At 39.9% G+C, this 16,777-nt stretch overlaps 2 protein-coding genes across 4 annotated transcripts in view; one reads left to right on the top strand and one right to left on the bottom strand.

Moving 5' to 3' along the window:
• Positions 1-7,243: 7,243 nt before the first annotated feature.
• The window catches only part of LOC134840672 (dehydrogenase/reductase SDR family member 7-like), a 37,558-nt gene continuing 28,024 nt past the window's right edge, over positions 7,244-16,777 (top strand). Inside the window, exon 1 of the mRNA XM_063856639.1 lies at positions 7,244-7,314. The gene's annotated coding sequence lies outside the window, so the exon portion shown is untranslated. The remainder of the gene's footprint in view (positions 7,315-16,777) is intronic.
• LOC134839490 (uncharacterized) lies at positions 7,695-14,874 on the bottom strand. 3 transcript variants are annotated; one of them, XM_063855064.1, is made up of 12 exons: positions 14,151-14,306; positions 13,688-13,852; positions 12,048-12,210; positions 11,183-11,372; positions 10,612-10,792; positions 10,196-10,408; positions 9,677-9,859; positions 9,285-9,416; positions 8,703-8,847; positions 8,311-8,433; positions 7,892-8,073; positions 7,695-7,822 (listed from the first exon to the last, which is right to left on the bottom strand). In XM_063855064.1, the coding sequence occupies exons 2-12, from the start codon at positions 13,817-13,819 to the stop codon at positions 7,706-7,708; spliced, it is 1,761 nt and encodes a 586-aa protein (XP_063711134.1). In that variant the 5' UTR covers positions 13,820-13,852; positions 14,151-14,306; the 3' UTR covers positions 7,695-7,705. The 3 variants fall into 3 exon arrangements, with proteins under 3 accessions (XP_063711134.1, XP_063711133.1, XP_063711132.1); XM_063855063.1 differs by having other exon boundaries at positions 7,892-8,070; positions 13,688-14,874; XM_063855062.1 differs by having other exon boundaries at positions 13,688-14,872.

Here is a 16,777-nt window from a genome sequence, read left to right on the forward strand (position 1 = left end):
TTGCCCCTCGCATCGGAGCAGCTCGTGACGCAGAGAAGAGAATGCTGAAGTGGAGTGAAGGGATGGAGCCGCGCTTCATCAGCTGGAACGCTGCCGCCGCGCACACGTTTGACTTCTCATTCTCTGATGCTTGGAGCAGGAAAAAGATCAAGGCACTACCCTCCAGGATACCAGAGGTCTCGGCTGAAACGTGGAACGAAGTGTATTCTCCCACGGATGACTTATCAAGACTGAAGTGGTCAGGAGAAGTGAAGGTAGTGATGATGGAAGTGGCAAAGGAGAGCAGAGGGGGCTCATATATAACGATAGAGGACCTAGCACCATATGGCGAGGAGTCTGTAGAGTTCCTGGTGAAAGATGAGTTGTTTTATCATGCAGGAGACATGACCGTACCGGCTCGGCCGGACTCGGGCACTGACTCACGACAAGGACCTTCAGGACCCAGGCCGAAACCTGATGCGGACGACGATGAATTGATGGATCAGGACGATAACGATGACGAGACCGGAAGTAAGACGGAAAAACCGGGAGAGACCGATCTAGGAGCGTTGGAGAGGGACTTGCTAGAATACCGGTTCAGTGAAGACGACGATGGGGAAGTCGATGGGAGTTTATTGCTGATGGCACCCTCGTCCTTCATGTCTCCTACAAAGGAGGCGTCGGCCGATCTATCTCCGATGGACCCAATAAGCCAGGCTAGAGAGTGCCGAAGCAGGGATCCGCAGAGACTGCTTCATGAATCACCGAGGAGGAGGAAAATCGAGGAGTCAATGAAGATATCATTCCTCAGTACGTTACCAGAAGAGGAATGGGAAAGATATCAAATGGAAATGGAAGGCAGGACAGGAGCAACCTGGAGCCGAGTGAACTTCATGGAAAAATCATGGGACGTGATACGACGATATGGGACACAGTCCATAATGAAGGTGGGATTGAATCAACCCATCATGCGTGAGGTCCTGGAGAAAATGGTGAACTCCATGGAGTCGGATGTTCTGACCGAGTCAGTTACAGAAGACAGTGCCGATGATCAGCAGGGCACAAAGAAATTACTTGTTAGACGAGCCAGAAAAGGGCTGAAGAGACTGAAAGGAAAGTCAGGGAGTCGAGTCGTGAACCAGAGGGTGGTGAAGTCAAAAGCCAAGGCAGTGGTGACCTCTCTGATTAGTGCGGGTCGTTCAGGCGAGAGCGGGCAAGGAGATGGTGCGACACCAGCCGGGGGAGAAAAAGAAAACCTGATACCCCCTATGCTCTTGGCAGGTCTGACCATAACCGCCACGAGATCGAAGAAGACGGCGCGAACCCTGGCAGACACTAAGTTAGAAATGGAAATCCTCAGTCAATGTGGATCTGGAGGACTTGAAGATTATAGACCCTCGCGAATCAACATGGCCAAGTTGAAACTGGAAGGACAACTCGACGTGGTCGAGTACAGTCGAATAACTGTGCCGGAATCGGTCCACATGGGAGATCCGGCAGGGGGTTATGTGGAGATGTTGAAAGCGAGGAACTCCGCGAGAGGGCACTTGATGGCTTGGAGCGAGAAGCGAGTCATGCAGGAATATCTGAAAGAGCTCACGGAGAATTCGAACTTGAATCGAAAAGAATACGGAACGGTAATGTCCTGTGAAGCGAACGAAGTCGGATTGGAAAAATTGCTAGAAATCTCCTGGAGGGCGGCCCTCCAGAGATACTTCGACGAGGCGATGCATGCACCTGCTACGGTGGCGGCATACCTGGCTCATCTTTGCGTGAGAACTGATCTGCAAGTACGATTGGCTTGGTGCTTGATGGGCATCAGGAAAGCGGAGTATGAAGCCAGTAATGATTCGAAATCACGGGAACAGGAACTGGAGTTGATGGAAGCTCTGCGAGCGTTGATTTCGAAAGATGATTCTGCGATAGCATGGGCTAAGCGTAAGGATGCCCTTTGCTTTGTCAGGTTCGTGGTGGATCGTATCCCCACTCCTGTTTTGGGAGAATGCATAAAGATCATTCGGCAAAAGGGAGTTGATTGTGAAAGGAACTTCCTTAGGGCACTCCTGGAACTATACCAGGACATGCCATTGACTGTGCCAAGCAAGGAGTCGAGTGATATGGAAAGCTATCGCAAGTTGGAAGAGGTGAGAAGATATTCCAACAAAGAATTGAAAGTGAGCCGAGAGTTGATTGAAGCGGTCAGAGGACAAAAAGAGTTTGCAACACTAGGGAAACTGAAGTCGTTCCAATATGTGTCTGGCATACCGGGGATGGCGTATAATCCCTTCGTGAATGAAGAAGCCAGGGAAGCGTACTTCGACTATGAGCAAGTCATAGTACTCAATTTCTGGGTCGAACGTATTAAAGAAACAGGAATGCTGATGGTGGAACAACCCAAGCTGGGAATTATCTTGGAAGAACGAATGGTCGAACCCTCGGTTCCCGAGCTAAATGGGCAAGTGAGTTTTGATTGTGGTTCTTGGGACGGTCCCTTGAAAACCAGTCTAGTGACGATGTGGGAACTCATGAAGCCTTCTTGGTGTCCACATCCTAACGCCGGTTTAATCTGGGACATGACGGCGGATATCACGTTAGACCTAGATGATGACGCGAGTTTACATGATCTGGCCATGATACATCATCTGCTGGCCATGAGATTGACGAAGAGGAAGAGCAACCCATCCACGGAGCTGTCCGAGGAAGGTCCATCGAGTAATTGGTTGAAGCAAGGAACATGCTTGGCTCAACACAATGGGATGGAAGGACATGTTTGTAACCTGGGACACTGCCTGGTTACGCTGAGCGAGCAGCATCGACAACTGGCACGATTGTACGGAAGATTGAGCATGTCAGATAAGAGTGCCATGGAGTTGGTCGCAGACTGCCATGGGGTGACAGACGTAAACTTGATCACAGCCTTGGGATTTTGTAGCATGACGAGTTCGATAGAATCGCTTGAGCGCCTAGAGCGTGCCCATGAGTTAGTGACGTCCCTCAGCGTGGAGATATTCCCTGGAGCGTTACAGACAGAGCAGAAGATTGGGGGCTGGCGAGAAGCTCTAGAAAATGAAATGAATCTGAAGGATAGTGACGCCCATCACAGACCTACTGGTTCAAAATATATGGTGGGTTCAAGCTCCGCGCCATACTGTAATAGCAAGTATCCTACGCACATGGTGGTAATGGATGCGAGGACGCAACAAGTGTTGGTTGACCAACTTTTCTCAGTGCCAAAGTGCGTGAGGTTGGCCAGAATGTCGGAAAGGTCATATGACTTGTTGGCAAAGATCTTTCGGGCAGTCCCGAAGAGATCCGAAAGCAAGTTGCAAGACGTTGTGGGTGAAGATTTCATGAGACTGAACGAAGGCAATGTGAGTGAGTTCCAGAAACAGAAAGCGAGTGGAGCCTTACCCACTGAATTCCCCACAATAGAAGAAAAAGACGACTTACACAGAATTCTGATGGAAGTGGAACCGTTGCTGGGAGCCTCAGGGTATCGGACCCGAAGGAACATAGTGAGAACCCATGGGGAGTATCCTTGCCACTGCTTGGCGCAGACGTTGTGGTACCCCAAACGCGGGAATCTGATCCTAGTATGGGACGTGGAGGAGTTGTACTCCACGGGGTTGCCCGATCAGAATCAACAAGTGTCAATCGTGGTGGTTAGCGCCATGCTAGCAGTGAGATGGCTGGAGGCTAACGCGGACACAAATCAGCAGGAGACGGCCGTGCCGACTCCTGAGCAGCTGAGCAACGTGAAGATGAGTCGTGAATTGGATCTTTTCAGAACCACCTGCAAGGTTCTGAGGATACCTAAAGCCATTGAAAGAATATGGTCAAGGCAAAGATTGATGCCTTGGTTCCGTGCAGTGATGACGTCATGGATGTATGAACGCGCGAAGCGTCATATGTCGAGGAACACGGAAGCCTATCAATCTTTTCAGCTAGATATAGGACCAGGAGCCTATAAGAGAGCATTCTTGACGCACAGAAACGCGGTCACCACAGCGGTGAAGCGGGTAGCTGGAACGCCTTGTGTTACTGAAGATGAGAAGAAAGAGGTCTTAAGAGCTGACCTAGAACAAAACGTGAGCCTATGTCTTCACAACAGCTTTTGCAGGAACCGGGAGCAGAAAGTGAATGTGGACTTGCTACCTTGCTGCAAACCGAGGCTGTTGGAACAGGAGAGTTGGGGCACGGCCCGCAACTCCATGGACATGCTGGAGAAAGTGTTGGAAGACAGCGAAGATCAGGATGGAGAAGTGATGGAATGAAGATGACCAAAGAAGATGTGAGAAGGAGAGAAAACTTGATTGTATTTGTGCGCTAAAACTTAAACCAATCAACCAAGTTTTGATTATTGAACTTGTGAAACTTTTTGTTTTGATCTAGTTTGGTCAAACCAAACTTTGAAAATGTTGCAATGGTTAAAATTGTTGAAATTGTTGATTTTAGTGATGGCTATTTATGTATGTATATAAGGAGCATAGGTGAGTATATTTACCTATTTATTCACGACTGAAGTTTTTAACCTGTGTAAGACACAAATTCACTGTGTGGCGACATGGTAAGTTAGAGTAAACTCGCTCTGGAAGGGTGGGTAACTCAGTAACTTTCCTAGCCACAGAGTTTCTTGGTTTTAATATTGAAAGGAACGCATAAATGACTGATTATACTTTGTGAGTAATGTTAAGTTAATTTTAACGGGTGCGTGGCCGTGCCACGTCCCACTTTTTAATCACAAAGAGCGAAAAGAAGTTTTATGGCAAGACGACGTAAGTAGTTAGAAAAGAAATTTTATCTAGGACACTCCTCATGGTGCAAATTTTGTGAAAATGTTGAAAGGCAGTGAGATGTAGTACGATGCCATTTGTGAACACGTAGTGAGTTGAGGTGGGGTAGATAAATTTCATTTTCTTATGCGAATTGTAAGATTGATTACAAAAAACTGGATAACTACTTGACGATAACCCGGTGTTATGCGATCAATAGGGACATTGATGGGGACTGTCCGGGGAGTAAGTGCCATTCTGCCAGATGGCACAGTGCAACCTTCCGACGAAGCACGAATCAGAGAGAAAAGGCCTTAACAGCAAAAAAGTGCTTGAAAGGAGGGTCAGAATATTCTGGAATATTTATTTTTAAAATTTCGATTTTCTAGTTGATATTTCTGAGAAATACGAAAAACGGCCATTTTGAGCCAAAAAGTGACGAAAATCAGAACAACGACAGATATAGTGAAAAACAGTCGTACCAGAGACGGAAAACACGAAGCCTCTTATCGTGGCAACAACGCACGATAAGACACTTGTCAACAGATATTGGTGGAGAAGGAGGCTTCAGTGGGGGAAGAAATACACCACGGAACCCTCCCGGGACACGAATTATAAGAGATAAGAGTGTTATCTCAGGAATATTACGGGAGCGGAGGCTTGGTCCCCCAGAGACTGTTTTATGTGAAGGGACTGTGTAAACCAACTTTATAGCTGCTGTAATGTCATAGATCTTAATTAACACCGTTATTGTTTGATATTTCAGAACATGAGTAGCTAGAAAGAGGAAAGGGTCAATCCATCTCCAATGGATTTAATATAAAACTGTCACACAAAAATATGTTAAAATAGGTTGTTCGAGCCGTGTTTTTAATGACAATCACGTAGTCTGAGGATCCGAGACTCAGCTATGTGGTTGTGTTCGCATGTAAACGAAAGCTGATCAAAAGTCGTTTGACTGATGGCCTAAAAATGGTAACTTTTTACTTTGCCCTAGACAGACCAGGAAATCAACTGGCAAGGTCGAGACGGTGAAAAACGAGTAGGATTAAGGTAACTGACGCCTGCCAGTCGTTAATAGGTACTTTTCCTACGCTCCGTCGCTGTGTAGTATTTGGGCGAATGTTACAGATCTTCCTTTAATAAGCATTTTATCGTTTGTTTTTGCTACGATAAGAATCTCCGTTCTTCTTCCGTCTTTCACTCTAAATTTTGATTGATGTTTGTCTTGCAATTCAGTGGTTGTGTTTTTCAAAATTTCTCTTTTCGTATATCTCAGAAATGTTTTAGCTCGAATTGAAATTTTGGAAATTGGAAATTCTAGAGCATTCTGAGCCTCCTTTTCTCCACAATTTTGGCGCTAACGCCTAAAATGTTCTTCTCGACATGCATCGGCAGGTTCGACTGTGCTATTCCAGGGGAATTGGTATTGTTTTTGTTGTCGTCTGAATGGGCGTCTGCCGAACTAATGCATGCTGTGTGGACACTTGTCAAGCGATACTATGCTTTCGTAACACTGATTTGTTTTGAGTCTTCGTTTTCTTGAAGTTCAACATCGGCCGAGACAAACATATGAAAATTAAAATTTCATGTAGTTTTTCTTGAAATGTTTCTTGTAGTTTTTCTTAAGAGTCGATGAACGTAATGTGGCGTGTTTATATAGGTCGTGCTATTTTTTCTGGAAACCTAAATGGGCCTGACTTTTTTCAGAAAGGTAATAATGCATTTATGAATGATTCTATGTATACGCTCAGGAAAAACAATCACGGCTTAAATTTATTGAAAGCACATTCGATCAAAACAGATCATCATCAGTCTAAAAAGATCGAACAGTTGATTGTACAAACCTCCTGTTCCTAGTTAAAAAACAAAACGAGAAATGACAAGAAAAACAAGACAGATGTTAACTCTTGAGGCTTTACACATCAACAACAGAATACCCGCCATTAATCGTAAAGAGGAGTTCCGCTCACGCGAATTAGCGATCCGGGTGTAAAGTTTTTACTGTATATTTAGTAGCAAAAAGTTCGGACAGACAGAATTAATTGAAGTGAGCAATCAGTGTTTTACGACGCATGCAAAATCTGAAACAGAAACACCATGATTTTTTTGTCAGAACAACTTAAAAATGCGAGATCGTCGAATATCCGATGAGTATGCTTGTCCAATTTATATATACTGCGATGAACTTCCGGATTTTATAGGTTTTGAAGGAAACTCAGCTTTATGAACTTTCGACGTTATGTTTTTTTTTTTCAGTTTTAATTTCTGTTGATGTCTAGACAGTTGTTCTTTTTAATTTGTTTTGTCTTTCCAAACTTTTTGCAACTCTCTATATCATCTCGTTTTGATGACTCGATAACCTGTAGTCTAAGTAATATGCAAAATTTGTGTTCAATTGAAGTTCCTCTGTTAAGAGGAAGACAAACTCCAGTATCGAACAACAAAAGTGTTATGGCCACAAAAACGTGATCGACTTTTAGTTTCGAAGGTAGATTTGAATTTTCAGATTTCCCTGCGTAGAGAAAAAAACTTCAACTATTGATCCAGTCATCCAAATTGAGTAAGTTTTAATAATAAAAATTGTCAATCATAAGTTGTGCTTGAGATTCAAAGATCTGTAAGGCCTTATTTTTTCAACTTTAAATTATACAGTTGAAGTTTTTCAAAAAAGTCAATTTTCCTTTCTGTTTCCTTGCGTTCAATGACCGTCTTTTTCCAACTGTCTGTTGGCTATGTTTTCAAATTATATTTTCTAGTTGGTGGTTTCAGTCTGGTTTTCTATTCGCTAGCTTGCGATGCTTGCTTTGTATCACAAGTGTTGCTCCGCTTCGCCTCTATCTTGCAGATCAATTGCTGTTACTCATTTCCAAGTTCCAAGCAAAAACTGCTCAGGCAATCTCCTTGCTCAATAATCAGTAAAAAATGGCATTGAAAGTTAAATTTTAATTAAATCAGCTACTAGCGATGCCTTTAAGAATTACACAAAACTTGACTATCTGTTGGAATGTCATTCCGTATTGTGTTTCCAGAGTACTCCATAAGAAGTCCGGCGACCGCCTCTCCATTTCCTAAAACAAATTACGCTGTTTAAAAACTCTCGGCCTTGAAAAATCGAAATATTTTCGAAGTATCCACACCTGTAGGTAGAAAATCATTTCTTCGTCGAATTCCGAAAAATGTTTTGCAATATTTTGCAGGGAGCTATTCTCGAGCTTGTCGAGGAAAACAGCCTTAGTATCGACACTGATTCCATTCGGTGCACTGTTTGCGATGCTACTGACGGAAGCTTCTATGAAATCTTCTAGTACGTCCGTGTCTACTAAAAAAGCATTTTCCTTTGATCGGTTAAAAAAATTCATCTGATTGTTTTTATTTTAATCTTATTGTGTACCTATTTGGTTCTAATGACAGGAATTTGCGTGAGTTTTTAAAGTATTCATTACTTGGAGATGTTATTTCTGCTCAAACGAGAACGAAAGTCATAGATTAATGCCAAACTTTAGTACAATCCAGAATAGTGCTAGTGGTACAGAAAGTTCCAACCATTTTGTTGTACCTGATTGCTGTAAAGATGGGTGGTTTAGCAGGTAAGACACGAGACCGCCTGACGAAGACTCAACGGTGGCCTCATTGAACCATTTGTAGTACTTCTTCGTCCCACACAAGATCCCAAGCCAACCTAAGTTTATCCCAACAACTCATGATAAGCTATTAATTTTCTTCAAGGTCAAAAATGATTGTTGAGGAGTGTATAGAAAGCTGCGAAAAGTAGAAACAGACAGAAAAAAAACAGTCTGTCATATTTGAACTAATTTTGCATGCAACTTGAAGGTTCAAGCGACACAGAAATAATTTTTGTCTGGAAAACTAGCTTTCCAGTTAAGTCATTCGACCTTTATAGTTTATTCTGTCTGTTCCAATTGTTTGATCCTTAACATATGAGCGAACCTGATGGTGTGTATCCCTTTTCCATCATGAGGGGCACAATGTCCCTCTTCAAATTGTACGAATACTCCGCTTCTGATCTGCACGCAGATGACTCTTTGTACTTTTCAGTCACACATACAAGCACGCAAAATGAATTCTCAACCGCCTGAAAGGAGAGCGTTTCTTCTATTATTTGATACAAAACGAGAAAGTGACCACTAAAAAATTTCGAAGAGTCGGGCTCGGAGAGTAGAGGGGTGGGAATATTTTGAAAGTAAGTCTGTCTAGTAATAAGCATTTTCTCTTTTAATTGAAAGTTGCATGATTAAAACTGATATTCTAATTGTTAATTAGCGGAAGGATATAGGGAGGCTTAATAGGTTAATTGACGAATACGAACAAAATTTGAACCGAAATCTAGGACTTTTGTTTCCTGCGATTTCGAGTTTTTTTTCTACGAAACTAGAAAATTCCTTGCAAATTCGTTATTTTATTGAGTTCTTGTTTTTCCCCCGTTGTTTTATTGAGTTCTTTATGAGTTCTGAGACTGTATGTTTGTTGTATTTTCCAATAATGTTTTAAGAAGAATATAAAGAGACTCACTTCAGCCATGGAACTGAGAATCTCGGATCCCATGTTTTCCACGTCCATCCAAGTGCGAATTCCATTCGCTTTCAGAGTCGACTTCAGTTTCAACGCGAGAGGCTGAGAGGACCAATTGTAGGATATCAGCACCTTAGAAAAACACAGCTTTATTGAAGTTCTCAGATTAACTCAAGATTTTAGACTAGTTTTTTACAGGTTCCATATTCGAAACAAGTCGAGAAAAAAGTAGTTTTTTTTTCGGATTTATCTTGTATAATGAGTTTTGGCTCCGATATATCCAGAAAACGCTTGTCCTTTAATCATGAGTACATAATATATGCAAATATTTAATATGCTTTCAAAACATTAGCAATTTTTGACATTGCGAATCGTCAGAAAACAATACTCACGTGTTTTGGTGTTTTGTATTTTTCTTCTGGTGGTTTGACAGCCGAATCATGCAGTCGTTTTTTCTCCTCAAGTTCGAAGTTGATGCGCTTGCAGAGTTCTGTGATCTCGTAGTCATTACTTTTTCTCTGGTAATCATCCAGTGAGTGTCGCACGAAATTAGACAAGTCACTCCTCGCTTTGACCTGAAACAGCTATGTCTGTTTAATAGGTTACTTAAAATGTTTCAAAAAATTATAGTTTGCTTAATTGTTGAAACTAATATCGAGTGTCACTGACTATCTAATCGCAAATCAAAATTATCTAAAAGCGAACATTTCAATTTCTGAAATTTTTTCAAATACGCTTTTATGCAGTAAAAACTGTGACAGGTGATCATTTATGATTCATCATTCGACCCACTTAAGTTTTTGCTACTGCATGGAAAAAAAATAGAATCCAAAGTTTCTTCCGACTCTTTTATCTGCGTGGGCGGTGGCATGAAATTTTGCCAGTTTTGCATAAAAATGGACTTGACTGACTTTGAAACTGAGTTTGTGTAGCAGTTGTAGAATCTGAATCTTCTGGTCTCTGTGCAGTGTGTGTATGTCTAGAAGTGTGAGAAGAGCTTCGCTCACTTGCAAGTCTATCAAGATGTCTTTTGTGGTGTCATTCTCAGACACGTTGAGGAAGACTACAAGAAGTTCTTGTAGTTTGTAAGTGGCGTTTGAAATTACCACATTTGCACCCTTGCTCTGAAATGTAATATATATGAAGTTGGAATTATTAGATATAAAAGTACTAATGAATTAATTATCCAATTTATTAGTCCTGAAACTTCCCAAACAGATGCAGATGTTTCTTTAACTCCAGCAAATATCGGGCTTTAGTTAGCTAGATGGCCGTCTGGAAAAAAATTATAAGTGTTATGTTTTTGCTGATGATGCATTGAGCATACCTTGATGGTTTCGTGTAGTGCCTGCACAAGGATGTTGAGGTCCGCGGAGGTGGTGGTGAAGTCGCTCTTCCTCTCGTGGTCTGTGAGGAGAAGCAGACAAGTGAGTGCCAGGATTCTCTGGTCGAACTGGAAGTCCTCCGACATGCTTTTAATAATCTCTATGTGGGGCGCCATGTGCTTCCTGAAACACACAACGGTATAACATACACCAACTCGAATGAAAATTGACGGAAAAATTGGTGTTTTCTGAATCTCGTCAGTTGCTTAGTATCATTAATTTTGGTAATCTATCCGGACCTGGAGCTGAGTGTTTTTCCTTGGAACTAAAATGCATCGTTTTGTCGAACGGAAAAAGCTTACGTTTTTGAGCTAGATCTAGAGAGGAAGCCACAGTTCGCAGTTTGAACTAATGAGTATTTCTTCATTTTAAGATTAATCTTACCTAATTCTGTTTATGACATCCTCTGTTTTGATCAATTCGTTTTTCAAGTTGTTTTGTTGTCCAATTCCAAGTGCAAGATTTTACGCTGAAAATAGTGGACCTGGTCCTATGGTCCCGTTTTTTTGTTACCTGATGGGGAACTTCATGTCTGGATCTGAGCTGAGGGAGTTCCAGATGATGCTGAGACACCCCCCGAACATCTTCTGTCGGATGTCCTCGCTGAGGAACTGCTCGTTGCAGTAGAGGGGTCCCAGCCAGGACAGAATGTACTCTATGATGTGTTCCTTCAGCAGTGCCTTGTAGTCCATCGTGAAAGTATCTGAAGATACACACACACACGACATAATACAAGAGAATACAGGAGGCATAGCTATTTCAATGGTAATTGACTCCACCATCGGCTGCAATATCATGAACCAAAACGAACACATCGAAAATGAATTGCCAGTACAATAAAATCACTACTAGAGTGAATCGTGTTCCGACATCGTTGCCATTTTCATGGTTTTTTCAGAAAAGTAATTATCTCTTATTTAGATCGTGAGCAATTTTGAAGAGTTTTGATTTTCTGTTTCACACTTGTTTATTTTGCAACAATACATCGATTAGTTTCATACCCAAAGTAAACATCAAGGCGTCTCTTGATGCTTTTTGCGTAGACATGCTAGATTTAAATTCATCTTTTGTTGTTCATTTTATATGTCAATACCGAAATGATTGTGTTTTGTTTTCTGTGCATGGGCTTCTAATCATTATGGCGATTTGTCCACAAAGTAAAGATCCAACGTCTGTTCAGCTCTTACGGAGAACTGCTGTTGTACCCCTGGTTAAGAGCTGCACGCATGTTTGGGCTGGGTAATATTTCCTCATCTTCAAGCAACCAGCATAGACTCTGGAGGGTTTTGAACCACCGACCTCTATGAATAGAGGTGGAGACCTTAGCCACTTCACCTCCGCTATCTAATTGATATATGAGTGTGCATCCGAATAATACCTGATGTGAGTGACCATAGTGCAGTGATAGATGGGAGTGCGAGTTTGTTTAGTTTGGAGTTGATCCTCGTCTTCTCAAACAACTCTTTTTTCAGCTCCTTGTTGAATTGTCCAATCATTCTTACCTCCCCCATCACACTCTTCTCCACGTGTCCAAACACAGCCTGCAAAACAACATCACATCAAAAATGGAGGGGGAGGGGCTGCTAGGTCTACATTACTTATAGACAATGGAGCGAAATGCACAATCTTTTAAGCCTTTGAAGTCTAGAGAACTAAAGAAAGTAGAAGGTGTTTTTGCCGCTCTGTTTTCAGAAAGTCCGCATAGAATGAAATAAATTAAATTGTTGAAAATAATTAGCTAAATCCTGCATATAATTTTTCGCTTTTTGTTTCGAAAAGCAAACCATGGCGTAGGACATTTTTTTCTGAGCCGATTGGTAGTAAATCGAATTCGAATATTATTATTTGTTCCAGTTTTCAAGAAAACTTTGATTTTTAGTTTTCCAGCGCGAATTTGATTTTTCAATCGAATTGTGTTTTTTTTGGTAAAACATTACTAAACTAATTGTGGAGTTCTTAATAGCTCCACATCCCGCTCTTAAAAAAAGTAGAAAAAATGAGGATATTTTCTTGTTTTTTGTTCGAAATTTTCTGATGTGGTCGGAATATTCTGTGCTACAGTCACGGGACTCAGAAGTGTTGCGACTTCAGTTCTTAAGCGCGAACATGAACGAATTTTTTTTTTCATGTTTGTGCAGATTTCTCTATATCTGATAAAGATTCACGGTCAATCTTTTTTAGACACTAGCTGGAATGATTTTAAGGCTTATTTTAAAATGATTTTAAGGCTTATTTTGGCCATTTAATTAGAGGGAGACAGAGAAGTGTTCTTAATGCCAAAACTTCCCTGTAAACAGAACAAGCACTTTAAAATTTTGGACCTATAAGTATTCGTTGGAAAGCTAAGGTTCTCAGCTAGGCCATCTTATTAGTTTTTCCTTTCTTAAAAAGGAATATAAGAAGTTACTCAGCTACGGAACAAAATTAACTCAGATTTTGTGCATTTAACCATATGAATTGCTGAAATTTCAGTCAACTTGTGTCTAAAAGCTTAACAAAATCTTCAGTTCTTTCTTATGTGAAGAATACCTATATGAGGGCCCAGCTGAAATCTTAAGCTTTCCAACGAATACTTTAAGGTCCAAAATTTCAAAGTGCTTGTTCTGTTTGCAGGGAAGTTTTGGCATTAAGAACACATATCTGTCTCTCTCTAATTAAATGGCCAAACGAAGCCTCAAAATCAATTTTTATGGTTATTATTCAGCTATCGTCTAAAAAAGATTTTCATCTATTGTCAAATTTTCAACCGTAAATCTATATTAGATATAAAGAAAATTGCACAAACGTGAAAAAATTTTCGGTCATTTTCTGGCTGAAAACTAAAGTCCCGTGACTGTACACACAGCAACCGGCTATCCTTGTTTGTTTGTGAATTTTCAACTTTTCGTTCAAAGATGCTAAGTTCCAAATGATATGACTCTAAATTTTGCCAGTCTCGAGTGATGCTTTAGCCAAAATAAAAACAGAAAATTAATTTCTCATTGACTGAAATTAGTCTATACTATATCGTGGGCCCACCTGGAACACCTCGAATTCGCCCCCTCGGCAGAAGTCCTTTCTGAACTGACTGTCCCTGCATGCTGTCTCCAGGTCTCGCATGATGGGGATCCAATAGTCCTCCTCCTCAATCTTCGCCTTCACACTGTGCATTTTGTGTGCCCAGAACTGCTCCTCGAATTTGGGCTTCATTTCAAATTGCGGCTTTGCAAAAAAATTCGCAGAAACTGTTTTGTGAAAAAAAGAATTGGGTTTTTATAAAATAGTGTCTTGGAAGGATTCAGGATTCTTCTGGTAATTTCAGATAATTAGAAATAACAGATAATTAGAAATATCATTGATTTAATTAGAAAGTTAAATCAATGATAAATTAGATAAAATGGCAAATGTTTTTTTTTGAAGTTGGTCCGGGAAGCGAATAGGAATAAGTGTCGCTCTTTTCCCCTTTTTTTGCAAAGATGCGAAATATGTAAATTTTAATTACAAAAGGTGGACTTTTATCAGATTTTGTTGAAAATAACTGAAAATTATCATGTAATGCAAAGCTTAATGGAAAACAGTCAGTATTGGAAAGCAGTTTAGACTGAGTAAAAGAGTTATTTTGACTGAAACGTATCGTGCCATATTGGATTTCATGTCGAACTAGTGCTAGCTTATTTTATGACATTTGTAACCCGAAACTGCGAAATGGCAATCCGTAATCCAACCGGGTGTAATACTCTTCTGGTCCGACAACTGTAAATCTCCTGCAGTTTACACAGTCATTTAGTTCAAGTATCGCATTCAGTTTGCGTTCCTCCAATCCGTATTTTGTAATAGCGTATGCTACCCTTTTGCAACGAGCTTTTAACTTCCGTAAATGAATATTTTCATTTGGTAATTGCAACAAAATGCATCCAAAGACGCTTCAATTGGGATGTGCCATCAGGCAAGTAGTTGCTAAATAAAGTAAATTTTAATAGAATGAATACTAATTGATTCGTCGGTTAAATTTTTGATGTTTTGTTTTGAGCAAAGCCATTCCTTTTCCATATTTATTGACTCGTGCTTTGTTTAGTATAACGGTAGAATGTCAAATTGACTGCTACCAAATATTACTTGCGATATGGGAAATTAAAAAGGAAGGAAGAATTCTGGAAAAATGCTGAACCAAGCAAAAAGCAATATAATTGTTGTCACTCTAAGGAATTTCAATCTACTATCGAGCAAGAACTAGAGTTTAATTCTGAATGTCTTTGTAAAAGCAAATGTCCATCGCCCTCATTGGAAAATGTCTTATGTATTTTTGGCTAAGGTAAGTTGTACACAGTCAGAAAATTAAAGTAGTTATCTTTTACCGAAATCTGTATGATATGATAAGAATTCTTAGCTAGAGCTTGCAATGATTTTCTGGTGGTCATTTTTTGCGAATGACACTGGGACCCCTCCAACCATGACCCAAGTGGGGTTCCAAAACACGAACCTCAAGTTGAGAGACGCGTGCCTTACACGCTCCGCCATGGCCGCTCGAAGTATTTTATCTATTATTTTGATTTAGTGGCTTATGTGACTTTTCTATAGGTCGCGATGATTTTTTTTTGTTTTATCTTTTCGCGGTTTGACTTTTGATTTCTTTTTAAGTTCCGTTCATTTTCTTTGTTAAAACAAAGGAAAACTCCACTATCGAACAGCAAAGATCACAAAAAAGGTGATCGACTTCCAGTTTTGAAAGTGAAAGTTAATTTTGAGATTTCCCGGTGGAATAAACAATTTATCTATTAATCCAGTTTTCTCCAATTTGACTAATTTAATAAAAATGTCAATCACAAATTGTTATGGAAATTCAAAGAGTTTCTCGGGCATCCATTTTTTTTTTGAAATTCAATATGTTTGTTTTTGTTTGCGTCCATGGACTCTTTTCCAACTGTTTGTTGGCTATGTTTTTCAAATTCATATCAATTTCTTTTGCCAAATGAAAGGCAAAGTACGATCTTCAATCACAAAAGTGAGGCATTTAGTTTCAAAAATGGACTTTAATTTTCGGAATTTCTTGCGGAATGAAAAAAATGAGCTCATCCAGTTTTCTCTAATTGGGTTAATTTATGCTAAAATTTATCAATCATTAAAGTTTCTTGAAATTCCAAGAGCTTTATTTTGATGTATTTTTACTTTAAAAATTTGAAAAGGTTTTATAATAAAACAATCAATTTTTTAAAATTATTTTTGAGTTGTTGAGTCTATTGGCTAATCACTGTCGTAAATTGTTGAGTTTTACTCGGCCGATCTTGTGAGCGCAGGTTTATTCAATCTGTCTACTTGGTTTCCATTCAAACTTGCAGGTTTTAAAACAAAATTTTTCTAAAAAAATCACTGAAATAGTTTTTTTGAGGGATATTTCGTAGGCGCTTTGAAATCATTGTCGCCCTGAGCTCAAATATAAATGATATTGAAACTGTATTTTTTGTAAAATTTTGGAGATTCGAAAATTGGCAATTTCATAGTTTCTTTGATGATTTTAGTTTTATCTTCCTCATTGATTCTTCTTCTGGGAGTGTGTCCTACTGCTGTTGTCAATCAACTCTTTTCCATTTAATTCTGCGTTCTTTACGATCGCGATTTGCGCAATTTGCTATAATCAAATCGGATTATAGACTTTTTCAGGCCAACAACTTAATTGAAAAATCACTGAATCTTAGTGGCATGTTCAATTTTCAATGCTGCTGGCATGTTCAATTTTTGAAAATTCAAGCTGAACTACGGGCTTAATACTAGTAACTTTTGATGTATGCTATATCTGAGGTGCTAACCATTTTGTGCTTAATAGATTTCCGATATCAATTTTGTGATGACCTTTTTCGGCTTCTTGTTTGTCGACTTAAGCACTGTCGGAATTTTCCCGAATAGTTAAGTGCGTGTTCGTATGCAAAAACCGTGTATAGGAACTTAACAAGATTTTAATTCAATTTTTTATACAATTTTTTTCAGATTTATTTAAAAATTTAGATTCGGCTTTTTGGGTATTCGGCTATAATTATTTCGGCTTAGTTTCCTTTTAATTACAACTTCTACATCTTGTCAGGCACAACTTTCGTATTGTTCGCTAAAAAAACATCAGCCTATCGTTTGCCTGAT

This window comes from Symsagittifera roscoffensis, chromosome 2, assembly GCF_963678635.1.
Source record: "Symsagittifera roscoffensis chromosome 2, txSymRosc1.1, whole genome shotgun sequence".
Lineage (NCBI taxonomy): Eukaryota > Metazoa > Xenacoelomorpha > Acoela > Convolutidae > Symsagittifera > Symsagittifera roscoffensis.

Bases quoted from the DNA above. Each gene is read 5' to 3' on its own strand.
- LOC134839490 (XM_063855062.1), bottom strand. From the start codon at position 13,858: ATGAAGCCCAAATTCGAGGAGCAGTTCTGGGCACACAAAATGCACAGT. The intron at 12,211-13,687 runs GTGGGCCCACGA...GTTGTTTTGCAG, and splicing joins GCGAATTCGAGGTGTTCCAG to GCTGTGTTTGGACACGTGGA. The intron at 11,373-12,047 runs GTATTATTCGGA...GTGTATCTTCAG, and splicing joins ACTATGGTCACTCACATCAG to ATACTTTCACGATGGACTAC.